Source organism: Dermochelys coriacea, chromosome 2, assembly GCF_009764565.3.
Source record: "Dermochelys coriacea isolate rDerCor1 chromosome 2, rDerCor1.pri.v4, whole genome shotgun sequence".
Lineage (NCBI taxonomy): Eukaryota > Metazoa > Chordata > Testudines > Dermochelyidae > Dermochelys > Dermochelys coriacea.
Window position 1 is genome coordinate 195,637,592 of NC_050069.1, and position 15,777 is coordinate 195,653,368.

At 37.9% G+C, this 15,777-nt stretch overlaps 1 protein-coding gene across 1 annotated transcript in view; it reads left to right on the forward strand.

Moving 5' to 3' along the window:
• Positions 1–15,777, forward strand: part of OSBPL10 (oxysterol binding protein like 10) — a 187,123-nt gene that overhangs the window by 91,712 nt on the left and 79,634 nt on the right. The window contains exon 5 of the mRNA XM_038388596.2: positions 14,872–15,082. Coding sequence (XP_038244524.1) covers positions 14,872–15,082 — 211 coding nt within the window. The remainder of the gene's footprint in view (positions 1–14,871; positions 15,083–15,777) is intronic.

Here is a 15,777-nt window from a genome sequence, read left to right on the forward strand (position 1 = left end):
TGATATTGCAGAATTATTGTGTCTGTGTCAGAAAAGGGCAATGAGAGATTTAAGGGCATGGAAAAACACTCATGTAAAGAGAGATTGACAAGTTTGGGATTGTTTGTCTTTGAAAGGAAACGAATATGAGGAGACATGATACAAATATGTAAAATAATGAATGGCATAGTGAAGACAGAGTTTCCACCTGCCTTGTAACACAAGAATAAGGGGACATTCAATGAAATTAAAAGTTGGCAAATTCACGACTGATGAAAGGTGTGCAAATAGACTGTGGAACTCATTGTCACAAAAAGTCATTGAGACCAAGATTTAGAGAGAGTTTGGACACTTTATATGCAGAACAAGGGAACCCAGAGTTGTTTTAAAATTAATTATAAACATTTTTAGAAGGGATATTAAACCTCATGCTTCAGGATTTAAGCTAATTTCTAACTTTTAAAGATCAGGATGAGATTTAATATGGGTGCTAGATTATCCCAGAGCTGCCTATAGTGGAGTTCTTGCTGCTTCTTCTGAAGTATCTGTCATTAGTCACTGTCAAAATATAGAGGGAAAAAATATAGATACTGGACTAATAGGACCTTGGGTCTGACCCACTATGGCAGTTCCTATGTAAACATACAGAAGTGAATTTGAAGTGTGGGTGTCTCTTGAAAAGCAAGATTTTGTTTTAAAGCTTTGTTTCATACTCAATTTGCTATTTCACCTTTAGATCACTTATTCAAATCGAGCCAAATTAGTAGTGACTAAAAGTTGTTACCATTTGATGACTGATAGCTGTGAAAGGAGTTCAGTCTCAATCCAGTTCCTTGTGGACTGTCAGCCAGGTTGCAAAATACAAACACAGCTGAAATTAACTGGCACCTTTCTGTGGCAGTTTCAGCAGAGAGGCTGACTGAATTAGCTACGAAACTAACCGTAGCCTCACCTGTAGAGGTCATTTCTCCAGATCGAGCTAGGCATACAGTGGTTTGGGGAACCTTGCATTGTTGCTGCTGCTCATTCTATGCTTCCTCTGAGGATAGAGAGAGGATTTTAGTCTCCAGAATTGTCAGTCTAGCATTTTACATGATTACTAAATTTATATATACAGAGACAAAAATGTAACTGTTAAGTACAGGGTTATGCATCTTTGTGTATATTTAAAACTGTTAAATTAGGTATCCATGCTTCTAATAATTCTTGTTGTTTCCTGGACTTCCTTTTTAGTTGTAATGTTTTTGAAGACTAAAACTAAACATCTTGTTTTATAACATTTTACATGCATCATTTTGGATTATTGGACAAATGTTGATTTACCATGGAATATAGATATACAAGGAGAGAGAGATGAAGTTGCTATAGGAACCTTATGACACATGTAACTCTCAGGGGTGCTGGAACAATTTGTAAAGTGGGGGTGCTGAAAGCCATTGAAGTAAACTGTAAACTCTGTAAGTGATGGAAGTGGGTGCGGCAGCACTCCAGAACTCCTAGTTCCAGCACCTATGGTAATTCTCTATTGGCTTCAGTGGAGTTATGCTAACAGAGAATTTGGCCCCTTATCTCTGAATTTCCTGACTCTACATTTGAAACATTGATCACAGCAGTGATACATTAACATAGTTACTTGCATTATCACTTTTTTTTTACTAGTACCTTTTAAAAGCATTAGAGCAGGTATGCAGAAGTGACAGTTGTAATCTTCAAACATGTATTTAAGTATGAAGTATCAATAGAATAAATCAGGATTTCTTCAATGAAATGTCACTTGGGGTACATGAGAGCTAAATGAGGAGATTTCCTAACATTTGTTTTCCTCATAAATTAGAGATAGATAGGAATACGGTGACATAGTTTATTAATAAGCTTAAATATTAAAATTAATTGAGGATGGTGTTTTCAAAGGAGCCTGAGAGAATTGAATTTCACTGGGAGTTTGGTGCCTAACTTCTGTAGGCTTCTTCAAAACCCTTGTCTGAAACTTTTCATAAGTAAATATAATTGTACTACTTCAACTGGAGTGAAATAACATGAAATAAATAACATGCCCATCTACCTATAAATCACTTTCCAGTCTGAATTGTAAAAAGAAAATCTGGGAGCTGGGGGGACACCCTCAAATCCCTCATACTTATTTAAAAAATACAACTGCATATAAATTTGTAACTTGGGAGCAGTGAAGTATTATATAGAAAACATATTCCTATTAACCTTTTATCTACAGTTTAATAACCCATTTCATTGCCCTTTACTGGTGACCTTAATTTCAGCACTGGTTTCTGGGAAGCTGGATGATGCAGCAGCTGCCTTCTGAGTAAATAAGAGTTTGACAAAGCACGTTAAACACTCCACTGCCGCCACTTTTTAATTTTTTTTTGGTCGGGATGTGTTGCCTCTGAGATGCCTGTACTGTACTATTTTGTTAGCTTGATAATCAGATTTTTAGATGCTGGTTTTTATTAAATGAAGGTGAGGATAATTGTGAGTGTTCTTTGTGCTCAGAGATGCCATTGTAATTCTAGGCAGGTGGCAGTTGAGCTTCAAGTATTAAATATAAAGGCTTATATTTTGGTCGACGTACACGTCCTTATAGAAGAAGCTAAACAAAGAAGGCAAACTTTATGGTGGTTATTTAGTTTGCCACATTTTACCTGTTTACCATTCAATTTACATGATTATAAATGTTTTAAGACAGACTCTTCCACTCTGAAATCTTCAAGTCCTTGGGTAACTCCCCAGGTACTATATGTCAAAATACATGGTTCCAGCAGACATTTCAGTTGCACAATAACTAGGACATACCTAATGAATGAGAGATATTGAATTAAAGAAATTAAGACCCAGTCTCTAGAGTTTTTATATTGTGGCTCAGACTTGCCTGTGTTATCTGGATTTTGGGACTTGAATAGCTATTAAGGACTTGTATTCAGGGACCTGAATAGCTATTAAGGATTTGTATGCAGGGCACTACAGCTTTGAACCAGATTCCTTCCTATCACTTGTGTGGCTGATGTAATCATGGTTTTGTCAAGACACAAGTGGTTCATACTTGGTTAATAACTATGGTAGCTAACGACAGGTTTCAGAGTAGCAGCCGTGTTAGTCTGTATCCGCAAAAAGAAAAGGAGGACTTGTGGCACCTTAGAGACTAACAAATTTATTTGAGCATAAGCTTTTGTGAGCTACAGCTCACTTCATCGGATGCTCAAATAAATTTGTTAGTCTCTAAGGTGCCACAAGTCCTCCTTTTCTTTTTATGGTAAATAAGTGTTTCATCCTTGCTAATGGTCTGTGCTGATATATGGCTATCTTCCTGTTACAGATTTGGCACACATTTTAGTCTTTTTGCAGTTGAGATGACTTCCCTAGTTGTTCCTCTGAAATTGGTTTTGCTGGTCCTCCTTCCTCCCAGGTTCCTATGTAGTAGGATGTCCTCGAATGCATGGCCCCTTGCCCCTGCATGTCCTTCAGGCAGGCTTTGCCTACCATTCTGGGATGGCTGCTCATACTTTCCCAGAATGTGCTGACACTGTTGTATTTAGGCAATTGGGGAGATATAGACTCTCAAACACTGACATTTGTAGGTTTTGTGGGAAAAGTGCTGTGTAGACGCAGCTCAGCTGTGTGTGTAATAGCTGTCAGATGAGTGTCATAAATTGACTATAGAAACATGGTTGTATTTGTAGGGCCGCTTCAATTCACTGAAGTTAATTGAGCTATATCAGCTTATACTAGCTGAGGGTCTGGTCTGTAGAGCTTGCAGCAGTTCAATGGGTGAGTTTTGAATCTTGGATTATTTTTCTTGCTCCTTACTCTTCCTTTTGACCTTACTTCAGCTAGGTGAGTTAAGTGTCATAATGAATAACAGAGCTGATGTGAAAATGGTGACCTACGTGCCATATACTAATTGTATGGATAATGTGGTTTTCCTTGTTCATGGGGAAAGTTAAGTAACTTGTGTTTTAGCTTCCTTTCAGCCAGTTTAATGCAGGACAGCTCTTCTGTATCTTGGATTTGAGTTCAGCCTTCTGTTACAGTAATCAAATCTTATGGCAAATGGCAGTCAGTTTGTACATTGAGTTATATATACTTTAGACAGACCAATTCTTTGTCACCTTTGGGGACCTGCAGAGATTACTTTTAAAGAAAGTCTGGAGATCCATGTACAAAAGCAGAGCTTTGTTGTGCACTTAGCTCATTATTACCATAAAAGGTCTCAAGTATGTATTAAGCCACTTTCAGCTTTTAGAACTGCCTTTCTAAATAAAAAATGATAGAAAATACCATCTTTTGAAGCATGTTTGAAGACTTTTGAAGTGTTTCTTTTCAGAAATGCTAGCAGGATCTTGCTATTAAATGTATCTTTAATAACAGAGTTTGAGTAGGGTTAAAAGTACTTGAAAACTTCAGCATTTTGTCATTTTTCCAATTTAACTGTAAACCATAGAATAATCTCATGAAGGACAACATAGTCACCTGACAGAATTAGTGAGCTTTGCAGAGTATCAGGTGGGAAATGTTTATCTATTCTGAATAAAGCTGAAGCTTTTTCATAGTATCAATTGTGCATCTAAAAGGGAATCTAAAAGCGGAAAATGTTTAATACATATTTCAGATCTTTTGTGGTAATAATGAGCAAAGTGCATACCAAAGTTCTCCTTTTGTACACTAGTTTCCAGACTTTCTTTAAAGTAATCTTGGATGTGACATCAAATGTTTAACATAATCTTAAAATAGTAATTTTTATTTTACACTATTTTGGAGAACCCTAGACACATATCTCCAAAAGCTTTACAGAGTGAGTAAGACACAGAATTAATTAGAAGCAAATATATTTACAGAATAGCATATAGAAGGGTTTGTGCGTATGCATTCAAATTTTTTTTAAGACCAAATATGCTAGTATACAGAAATGCACAGTTAAGGTACCCAGCAACCTTAACTTTGCCCTGTAGTGATGCCAGATTACAACCACATAATCATGATTAAGGCATTTTAGTTTTTCTGGTACCAGATTAAGCTTTTTTTTAAGACATTTTATCTTCTCTTCCCCCACCCCCGTTTCTGTCCTCCCTCCACTTCATGGTCACAGCAGCGTAAAGTTGAGGTTGTTTGGAAGTGCACACTCAAAGCATCCCTACCTTAGTATATTAAGACAGCCTTTAGGAACCTGGGTAAATATATCTTTGTGAGTTAAGTTCAGAGGGAGAAAAACATACTATTGATTGATTAAATACTAAATAAATATTGTTCAGTCATTTAATTGCTCAGGGTTTTTTCTCTTCTGAAGTCTGCATAAGCATGTTAGATGGAGTTTAATTTCCATGTAGCACCTGAAGGATAAACCAATGTAATTTAATTGGTAATTTTTTACTTTGTAACTAGCAACTTGTAGGCATGCTTCTGAATCCTTTGAAGAATTCATATACTTTCCTTAATTGCATATGATCAAAATATGCTTTCCAGTTATATGTGACAGCCAGAAGCTTCAGAAAAGTAGTCCTGCTGAACTGTAAGAAAACTGCAGTAGTTTAAAAAAAAATCCATTGGTAACCACTAGAGCGATACTTTGAACTGTAGAATTCAAGGTAATCTGTTGTATAAAAGCTGTACAAAGAATAATTTACCATAGAAGCTTTTGAAAAGCCCCATTTAACATAAGTATCAAGACCATTCTGTGGTTTAGTTTGTGACGGCATGCTTGCTGTCAGGCTAGTTGACAACCAATCACCATCCAAGATTTTCCTCGTCTCTGGGGCTCCCTCCAGTCAGATCACCTACACCTCTCCTGATGGCAAGCTATTGTTTGCTAAATCTGCTGATAGGTCATATAAGCTCCCATAAGACTTTGCAGATAAATCGTTCTTGTCCCCTAAATAGACTCCTAAAATATAGTCTTCCTCAAAAGAGACTGACATCCCCAAGGAATCCAACAGCTAAAAAGATTCCCTGGGTAGCAAAATAGAGACTTTTGTTAGAATTGGTTGTTTAGAGTGCCACACGGTTTTTAGTGACCATCTGTTCATCTTGTGTCCAGATCAGCAATTTGCTAGCTTGTGGTTACAGTAAGGCAAGATTTTCTGTTCCTCCTTCCTCAAAAAGATTTGAAATAGTATTGAAAATAATTTTTGGCACAGGTTGGTAAGATTGGGCATAATATACAGACCTCCTGAAGCTTTTCCAGGGGGTAAAGAAGACCAATGTCTTATTCATCAGGATCCAATAATGCACCTATGCCCAGGTGAGTTTAATTGCTCAGCCCAGTTCTTGAAAGAGCATCCTGAAGGTTTGGGGCATGTCTGGTAAGGACTAAAACCTGGCTGCACTCTCAAAAAAAATAAGGTATCTCTTTTGCTTTCTGTATGTGGGGTGGTTTCCCCCTCCCCACTCCCCACCCCCCCGAATTTTGTAGGGCAAGATGTGCTGCTGTTAGATGACCCGGAATCCCAGCTCTTTTAGATTTTCTACAGGAGGACTTGGACAAAGGCTACCCCAATCTCCTTCAGAGTTGAAACTTGTGTTCAAAATGCCTAAGAAGTCAGATAAATAGGGGAAGGTGATGGGTTCCTCTCCCCTGCTGGCATTGTTCCTTTAAGCCACTGTGACCTTTCTCTAGTCTCTATTCATGTCCTTGGTGCCTTCCCTGGAGTCTGAACCTGATGCCTTGCAGGTTATCTAAACCTTCCTTTTGACCTCTCTGCTTGGTGGATTTACAGTTGAAAGTGAATTTCCTGATGGTGATTATCTCAGCCAGGAAAGTGGGAGAACTTGCCACTCTTCCCCTTTTCTCCCTATGTTTGGTCAGTCATAGTGGCCAATTGCTCCTTTACACTTGTCCTAGTTTCCTCCCACCCCCGAAAAGTCAGGTTTAGATGAAAAAGGGGAAGGGACTGTCACAATCCTTGGGTTGGCTGAGCCAGAGAGGGAAATCACCAGCTAACTTTGCTTTCAGTAGCTCAGTTGAGAGGTGCTGAAAATCTGCAAATTTCGAGGCCTTATTAACTGTTTTATAGCTGTTTCAATTTTACTATTCATAACTTGCCTTTTTAAAATAATTGAGGTCATGAAGACTGCTACTTTGAGGTGGCGTAATGGTGATGAATAATAACATTGTTCCTCTGTAATGAAAAGAACTCAATAGTCAAGAAAGGACAATTGATGTGAAAGTCATTCTCTTTATGGTTTTTCTAAAATATTTTCAAATTATTGCTTAATCTCATTGCTCTTTTTATCCTTTTAACATTTTTTCATCAGCATCGTAATGTTCATAGATTCTACAGTGAGTTTTCAGCCTGCTCGCAGCTTTGAACTCAGACCTGTCAGTCAGATATATCCCTCCTGCCTGAAACCTACCAATCTTGTTGGAGACGAGGTGAACAAACTTCCGTACTGCAGAACTTTAGGAGAAATCAGTGAGGTGGCGTCCTGGTTTTCCCTGATTTTTTTTTCTTCATAAAATGCTTCAAAGTTGATGTTCAGAACACTGTTTTATGGGAGGATGGTATTGTTTGCTGTAATGCCTCAGGCAATCAAGAAATGACCTTTGTGCATAGCTATTTCAGTTTCACTTGTGTGCTAAGCTATAATTTAGCCTCCTTTTCTGCATGCTGCTGATAAAACCCCACTGTAAGATCTGTGGATATTACTGTGCTGAAGAAAAGAAAAATTGTATGTGCTTATCTGAAAATTTCCTTTATTTAAGTATTAAGGCCCATAGATCCGAGTGACCTTGGATAGGATTAAGGGATCACTGTTCAGAAGCTAAGCAAATAACAATTGTCTCATATTTTGCAATAGAAAATATCCATGGTTTAAAGTTATGAATGCTTTACTCATTTGCATCATAGTTGTGGGGTTTTTTCAGTTTGGCTGGCTTTGCAGTTGGAATGGTGTATCTGTGAGCCAGTGATTGACAAGGCTGAGTTCTGCATTTGCTAAACATGGAAGCAGGCTAAAGGCCCAGTATGTGATAGGCAGGTCTTTCTATGTAAAGAAAGATATCTGTGAGGTAAGTATGTATACGTTTTCTTTTTCCTAAGAGCTGAGACCTGGTTGCTGTAAATCAGTCATAGAGTTTAAAACCAGAAGGGACTACCGGATCACGTCGTCTGATCTTCTGTATATTACAGGCAACCAACACCACCCAGTACCCTCACACTAAACCCAGCAACTGAAATTAGGCCAAAAGTGATATATTAAAACAAACAAAAAAGGAAAAAAAAAGAACAAAACACTGGAGGGAGATCATAAACCTGAGTAAACTTATAGCCAGTGGGTCAGATTAATTATTGATGTGACTGGTTTGATGTCAACAGAGTTATGCTAGGTATGTATTTGGCTGCGTGTGGTGTTTTCTTTTTTAAACTTCTAAAACATATGAGGTTTTTATCCCTGTTGACCGGGTTCATGTCAAGAGCACGTAATGAGGAGCTCTCTTGCTCAAGGTGGAATTAGAGTTGCAGGGATTGAACTTGCTCATTTTGTATGGACAGTTTTCCCTTTACATGCAGCATGCTTCTGTGAGTTTTCTTACAACATCTTGGAATCTTACAAAATACGGTTGCTACGATACGTGCTTGTTTACCTGAAATGTGAACAAAGTCCTCAGAGCATCTGTGGTGAGGTTGGACTTGCCAGTCCAGGAACCTAAAGTAATTTCCAAAGCCTGGTCTCCCACACATGTTCTCTCCCTCATTTTCTCTTTGATAAGCTTTACTTATGGCATTAAAATGTAAACAACAGCAGTAAAGGATTTGTGGAAGGTACTATACCTTTCAGACCTAATCTAAAAAACACTTTGCTTAAAAAAAAAAAGTTAGAAAAGGAGCAGTTGATACCTATAAGGATATAACTTTTACAGAAAAAACAATTGTGTTAAGAAAGAATTGGGCAAGACTCAACGAGGGCTAGCTTGGCTCTCTCCGTAGTACCTTCTAGGGCTTTGGACAGGGAATGGTGAGGCAATGAATTTCGCCTTAATTGTGATGCTTTATGTTGTCATTTGAATTGTTAAAGCTTTCCTAATGTGATTGTTATTTCTATAGCTATGACCTCTCCAAATGACTATAGTGTTTTTTTTTCCTGACTTCTCATTTTTTCTTATGAAACACTTCAGGTCAGGAATGATTTTTTCGAACTGCACACAATTGTTATAATGCAAGAGGTTTTTTTTTTTAAATATTCTTGATAGTGTGAAATCTTTTAAAGGAGATTGCTACAGACTGGTCCATTTGCTGTTGGTGTTTGCTAATAGACTGTCACATGTTAGTATTCTATCTACAGGCTAAAACAGAGAGAATAGCATATTGGCATTGGTATCAAGGGCACATTCAACTTAGTGTTAAGAACATTGCAGTAAAACTTGGCAATTCAGAATCTCTATGGGCTCCTATTCATAGAGAGAGAGAGTTTTCATGTCATCCTGGAGTGTATTGTACACTTATGCAGTAGTTTCTCTAATTCAGAAGTGGGCAAACTATGGCCTGAGGCCTGCATCTGGCTCTCCAGACATTTTAATCCAGCCCTCGAGCTCCAGCCAGGGAGTGGGGTTCAGGGCTTGTCTTGCTCCAGGCATGCCAGGGATCCATGTGGCTCCTGGAAGCAGCAGCACATCCCCCCTCCGCTTCCTTTGCATAGGGGCAGCCACGGGGCTCCGCATGCTGCCCTTGCAGCTCCTATTGGGTGGCAACCACAGCCAATGGTTTGGCCATGCCTCCACATAGGAGTTGGAGGGAGGACATGTCGCTGCTTCTGGGAGCTGCTTGAGTTAAGCTCTGCCCAGAGCCTGCACCCTGACCCCCAACCTCCTGCCCCAGCCCTGATCCCCCACCCACTCTCCAAACCCCTCGGAGCACCCTCCTGCACCCCCAACCTGGAGCACCCGCCTGCACTCCCAGCCCCTCATCCCCTCCGACATTCCAATCCCCAATTTCATGAGTATTCATGGCCTGCCATACAATTTCCATACCCAGATGTGGCCCTTAGGCCAAAGTGTTTGCCCACCCCTGCTCTAACTACTAGTGTAAAGCCATTAAATATACATGAAGTTAGTTCCTCTTAAAATCTAACATGTCAAATTTGCCTTATTAAATGGTCAGATATAGGGCCAGATTGTAGCTATGGGAAACTTGAAGAGTCTCCCCACAACCTTGCATCCCCAGTGCAGGGCCAGGAAGAGTTGGAGTCCTTGCACTCAAAGTGTGTCTACATTTGGGGTGGAGTGGGAGAAGTGTGTTCCTAACTCAGGTTGAAATAGGATGGGGGCGGGGAAGACAGCTTTTAACTCAGGGTAGCAGCTCAAATTCAACTCCAACCTCCACAGAGGCATCGTTAACTCAAGCAGCTAACCTGAATTAAAAGCCAAATTGTGGTGTCTTCACTGCAATTTTAACTGGAGTTAGCCCACCTGAGTTAAAACACACCTTTCTCCCCCACCCCCGCAGTGTTGACATACCCTTGTTTTGAAGGGGCTGAGATGTGGGCAGTGGTCTTGACCCTGTTTTCTCCCTGCTCTCTACATTGACCAACAGGGCTGGCTGGGGAGTTGAGCACTCTGCCTGGTCTGAAAGGTAATATGATGGGCATTGTTCTGCCTATATACCTGGGAATTCCTGGGAGCATTGTGCTGTGGTATACTTCTCAAAACTCCCTGGTGTGGGGCAGCTCTGCAGATATCCAAAGGGGGTATTTGCCTTAATGTCATAATATGGCCCACAATGGTTGCAATCTCCAAGTGCATTGATTCAAAGAAAATAAGTGTTCTGTTTATAGCACCACTGTGGACTGGATAGCACACTGTCATATCCTTTTTAATTTTGGAGAGGTGTATTTATAGTCTGATTTACAAGATGAGGTCTTTTTAAGGCCATGCCAAAAAAGCAGTCATGGGTTGTCAACTTAGGTGGGCTAGTTAGATTTTTTTAAATTTCAATTTATCTCTAATTTAGGATGGTGATAAAACAATAATAAAGAGTTTATTGTTGTTAGAATACCCTTAATGAAGGGTATTTCTTTTTTTACTGAGTCTCAGAAACAAATTTCCCTTTAAATCAAAGTTGACATTCAAGGTTTGTAAGGTGGCATTTCTGCAGTGGAAAGATTAATGTACCTTTTAATAACCATTGAATTACTGTGATTTTTCTTCTACTGCAGAAATGGCACTTTCAATATTTCTTGATTTTTTTAAAAAAAATTTTTTAGCAGTTAATTATAGCTTTTATTTACTATAACACAGAATGTGTTTGGTTGCCTTTCTTTACACCACATCCTAAATGTTACAGGATTGTTGAAATGTTGCCTTTAGGTGTTCATATGTGCTGAATTGCCCATTGTTGAACATGAAATTGTGTTTAAAAATGTATTTTTGATGTCAGGTTTTAAACAAAATTCATCCACCTCCTCAAGTTTCTGGCAGTAATTTGAGAACACAGTTATGTGTTGTTCCTGATTCTCTATCTCGATTTTGCAAATATTTAATTATCCCCTATATATAGCCACCCAAAAGCCAATCTGTTTTCCACTGAAATTTTGGTTTGTATTTACATTAAGACTCTTTAGGCTGTGGATGTTAGATGTGTACTTACATATACAAGGCGCTCACTGTAGTTTTTCACTGCCTGCATAGTTTGCTTGTGTATTCGTAGTTGAGAGATGCATCTATCACCTTCTGGGTCTCATCGTCTCTAAAATTTTGCTCTAAAACTTTTTTTAGTATCCAGTTGGCTTTTAAACCTAGCTTTTCCTTTCTCTAATAATACATCCTTCCATTTTCCCCGCCTATAACTTGTCTGCAAGGATACTTAATTGCATCTTTAATATAGTCAACTCTTTCTTTTCTTTTTCCAGTGGACTCAATCTTTGTACATTATTAGTCATCAATCTCAGGAAAATGTCATTTGTTTCTAACCAGGGTATTTTGACAGACTGTGTGAAGCATGTTACGTTTAAAAAATATGTATGAAACCTCTTCAATTCATTGTAATATGTAAGGTGGTAGTATAATCAAATTAAGGTAGACTTTTTTTTATTCTTATAAATTCATCTAGATTTTTTAATGCTTTTTCTGCAGCTTTGGAATCTTGAGCCTAATCCTACAATTATCTTATTAATTAAACTATGTTCGCATGAGATGTATTTAAGGCATTAACTCCTTTTTATTGATGACTTCCACAGTGAAGTAATACTAATTACATTAAATTATTCTTAGAAATTTCAATTGTTTAATACAATACAAGTCACTGTGGAAGTAACTTATAAGAAAAGTGCTGAATAAAAGCATCTGAATCCTCTGAGGGTTTCAGAGTGTGTCTCTAGGGATGTTGCATTTTAGCTTGAAAATGTACATTTTTATCATTTATCTATGCTAGGATTATAGCTACCTTTTTGTAACCAGTTACAAACTTGGTGTTTGGTACTGCTTGAATTAGGGTAGTGTGTAGAGGCCCCAGTCAGGATTACTGTTTATCTGTTTTAGGGTAGAGACTAGAGACCCACTGTGTTAGATTCTGTACAAACACAGAATAGAATAGCGCCTGCTCTGAAAAGTTTGTAATCTGATTAATTTTAAATTGTATATATCTTTCATATAACTAGTATCTAGTGATCTTTGTAAATGCTAGTGCAAATGTATGTCTTGTATGATGTCATAGTTAAATCTGATCAATAAGTTGAATTATAGCAGCAGCACAAATAATGTGGTGTATTGTTCTGTAGATGTTATCAGCATTCACAGGTCTGTAAACTCAGCCAGATGTTAATCTAGCTGAAGTTAGGTAGGTTATGATTTATTTATCTCTCTGATCATATTCTGATTTTGAAGTTTAGTCTATGATACTGTGTGTATACTTACTAAATGCCCTTACAAGTTTTATTAAATATCACTTTACTTTTAAGGGTTTAAAATGCCAGATTTAGCAAAATACACAATGTTTTAAAAACAGAAAAGGACAAAATAGTGTACTGCATGTGGAATATTGTATGTTTTATTTTAAAATGTGATCTAAAATTCCTTTTATGGTTTGAGAAATAGATGTTCTCTCAACCCTGAAACTTTCAACATTAGGATCTGACATAACTAAAATTTTACAGAACTCCCCAGGGGTATCTTCCTATATATCTTTAGACAGGGGAGTCCTAGACTGGGGAAATAATCAGACATAGGGGAAAATTGTTGGAGTTGGAGGGTGACCAGAGTTACAGAAAATGTGACTTTTTTTTGCTTTTAGCTTGGCAGAGGAGCTCTAGTGAAAGAGAACTGGAAACTGGTCTATCCTGTAACTCCCACAGAGTCACAGTGGGATATAGCAGACATTCTGGAGATGTTGTTCTTCTGATTAATTGTTTGAAGGTCAACGCTACTGGGGTTCAAATGTATCTGTGTTCGCCAACTGAAGGGAGTTTATGTTCTGACTCTAGATATGTTTAGTGATCAAGTTAAGTTTGCATCTCTATTTAACCTCATTGTACATCAGTGTTTTAGTGGACACTGTTTCTGTTCATTTTGTTAATATTTTTAAATACTGGTGTGACTAAATCCTGTCTTATGTTTTGTCACTCAGTGAGAGTTTGCTTGAACCACAAATAAGTATATCCAATCATGGATATGTTTAGTTTAACTTTGTCTGCCTTCTAAGATACATTACATCAAAGAAAGAGGCTCAGGAATAAGTCTGAGTCAAATTCTGCCTTGTGGAAGTAAGAAAAGACTGTGTAGGTGGCAGCATAAATTAATAAATAAATCCTTCTGCAAACACTTGTAAGGAACTGATGGCACTAGCAGAATGAAATGGTCTTCAAACCATCCCTCAGAGTTCAGGGATAACCTCTCTCTTTAGTCATAACCTGGTGAGGTCTGAGAGCTTCACAAAAGTAAAACATCCTGAGCCAAATTCAGCCCTGGCATAGGTGGGTTTGGCTTCCAGTTATTTCAATGGCATTTGCATCTGCATGTGCCAGTGCTCCATTTAGTCTTTTCTCTTTGGAAAGACAGGTGAAAGAAAAGTGACCTACTGTAGTTATGTGCTGTACCTCCTACCACCTAGAAACTATAGGACACAACTGTATTAGAGATTTGAGCACCCTCTTTCCTCTTAGCATTAAGGAGAGTTTCTGAAAGTTGCTTTACTCTTTTTGGTACCATCCAACATATGTAGTATTGTACTTCACACTATTTTCTCATCTACTGCCTTTTATGCAAGTATGCCGTGCATGCCATTTTATTTTTCTCTGTCTAGATAGACCATATCTAAACGCAGCTGAACTGTATCTCCCTAAAATGTGCGGTTTCAGATACTATAGTGATAGGTGCCTCATAAATACATATAATAATAATAATAATAATACGGTATCTGGGTCCAAATCACTTTCGATTTTGAAAAAAGCAAATTTTCACTGATTATTTTTTTGAGAAATAAAAATAACTCACTTTGTCCATGACCGAGCATTTTATAAATGGAAAAAGACAGGAGATTCTGCTTAGGTTCATCTGGATTTTCAGATCATATCCTGGGGAGAGGAATTATAAGCTTGAATTAATAAAGGAAAAGGAGATAGCACTGGATCATTTTCATATAGTGAAAAGCATAAAGCATGATTCATACCTGAATCTAGGATGCCAACTTTTTTTTTTGTTTTGTTTTGTTTTACCCTAACATGCTGAACAGCTTTTTGAGTGGCATTAGTTTTTTTTTAAATTAGGAATCTAAAATTCTTTCTTTCAGTGTGCCTATGTTCTTCACACAGATATTTTTATGCATGTCTGTTTTCTACTGACTAACTGAACACTAACATTCAGCTATAGTAAGGCTTAAATACAGTTGACATGTCAGTTTGTAAGGTGCAAATGAAGGCTTTTCTTATGACCACATGGCTTTTTTTTAACTCTTACAGATCATGAGCCAAGTGGAGGGACAACAGAAGAATCTTGTGCAAGCCATTGAATCCCTTCCAGGTTCTGGACCTCTTTCTGCCTTGGATCAGGACTTGCTGCTTTTAAAAGCTACCTCTGCTGCCACCCTAAGCTGCCTTGGAGAATGCCTGAATTTATTACAGCAGAGTATGCATCAGGCGGGCCAACACAATAACAGGACATTGCCTTCAGGTGAGCACAAGCTGTCTTTTTCCTGGTCTCTGTATTATTTTTATTATTTTATTTTTTTAAATTATGATCCCCAGAGAGGCAGGATGGACTTTTCCTTAAAGAAATGACTCAGGATCAACACTAAATAAGCTTCCTTGGACCGAGATATCAACATATTCCTTCTGACGCACAAATATTGTAGAAACCATCAACATCAGAAAACAGGAGCAAAAGATCCGTGTCTTCTGCATAAATAGGTTTTGGAAACGGCAAATAAGAAAATATTAAATAAGTTCAAAGAAAAGTAATTTTGTTTTTTAAAAAGCGGATTTTTTTTTAATAAATTGAAATTTAACACAATGTGCTTTAATAACAAATTGTCTTTTTTTTTCTAAATAGAAATCTCTAGGGAGGATTGGATCCCCCTATATATTGAGTCAGTGCTTGTGGTTTTCTCTAAATATTGCTTTCTCTTCCCAGAGTTTCTTCCTATTTACCTTTGGCATATGGTTACATAGTTACAAAGTAGGACCCTGAGCCTGGCACCTATGTGGACCCTCAGAATAATAATTAGCCCAATTCTAGATCTCTGTAAACTGCTTCAAAATAAAGGTCTAACATGTCACAGTATAGTCAACAGGAGAGTTCACACATGGATTTCACAGTTAGACCCGATTGTAGGATCAGGACTTGTTATAAGACCAGATGTAAACCAA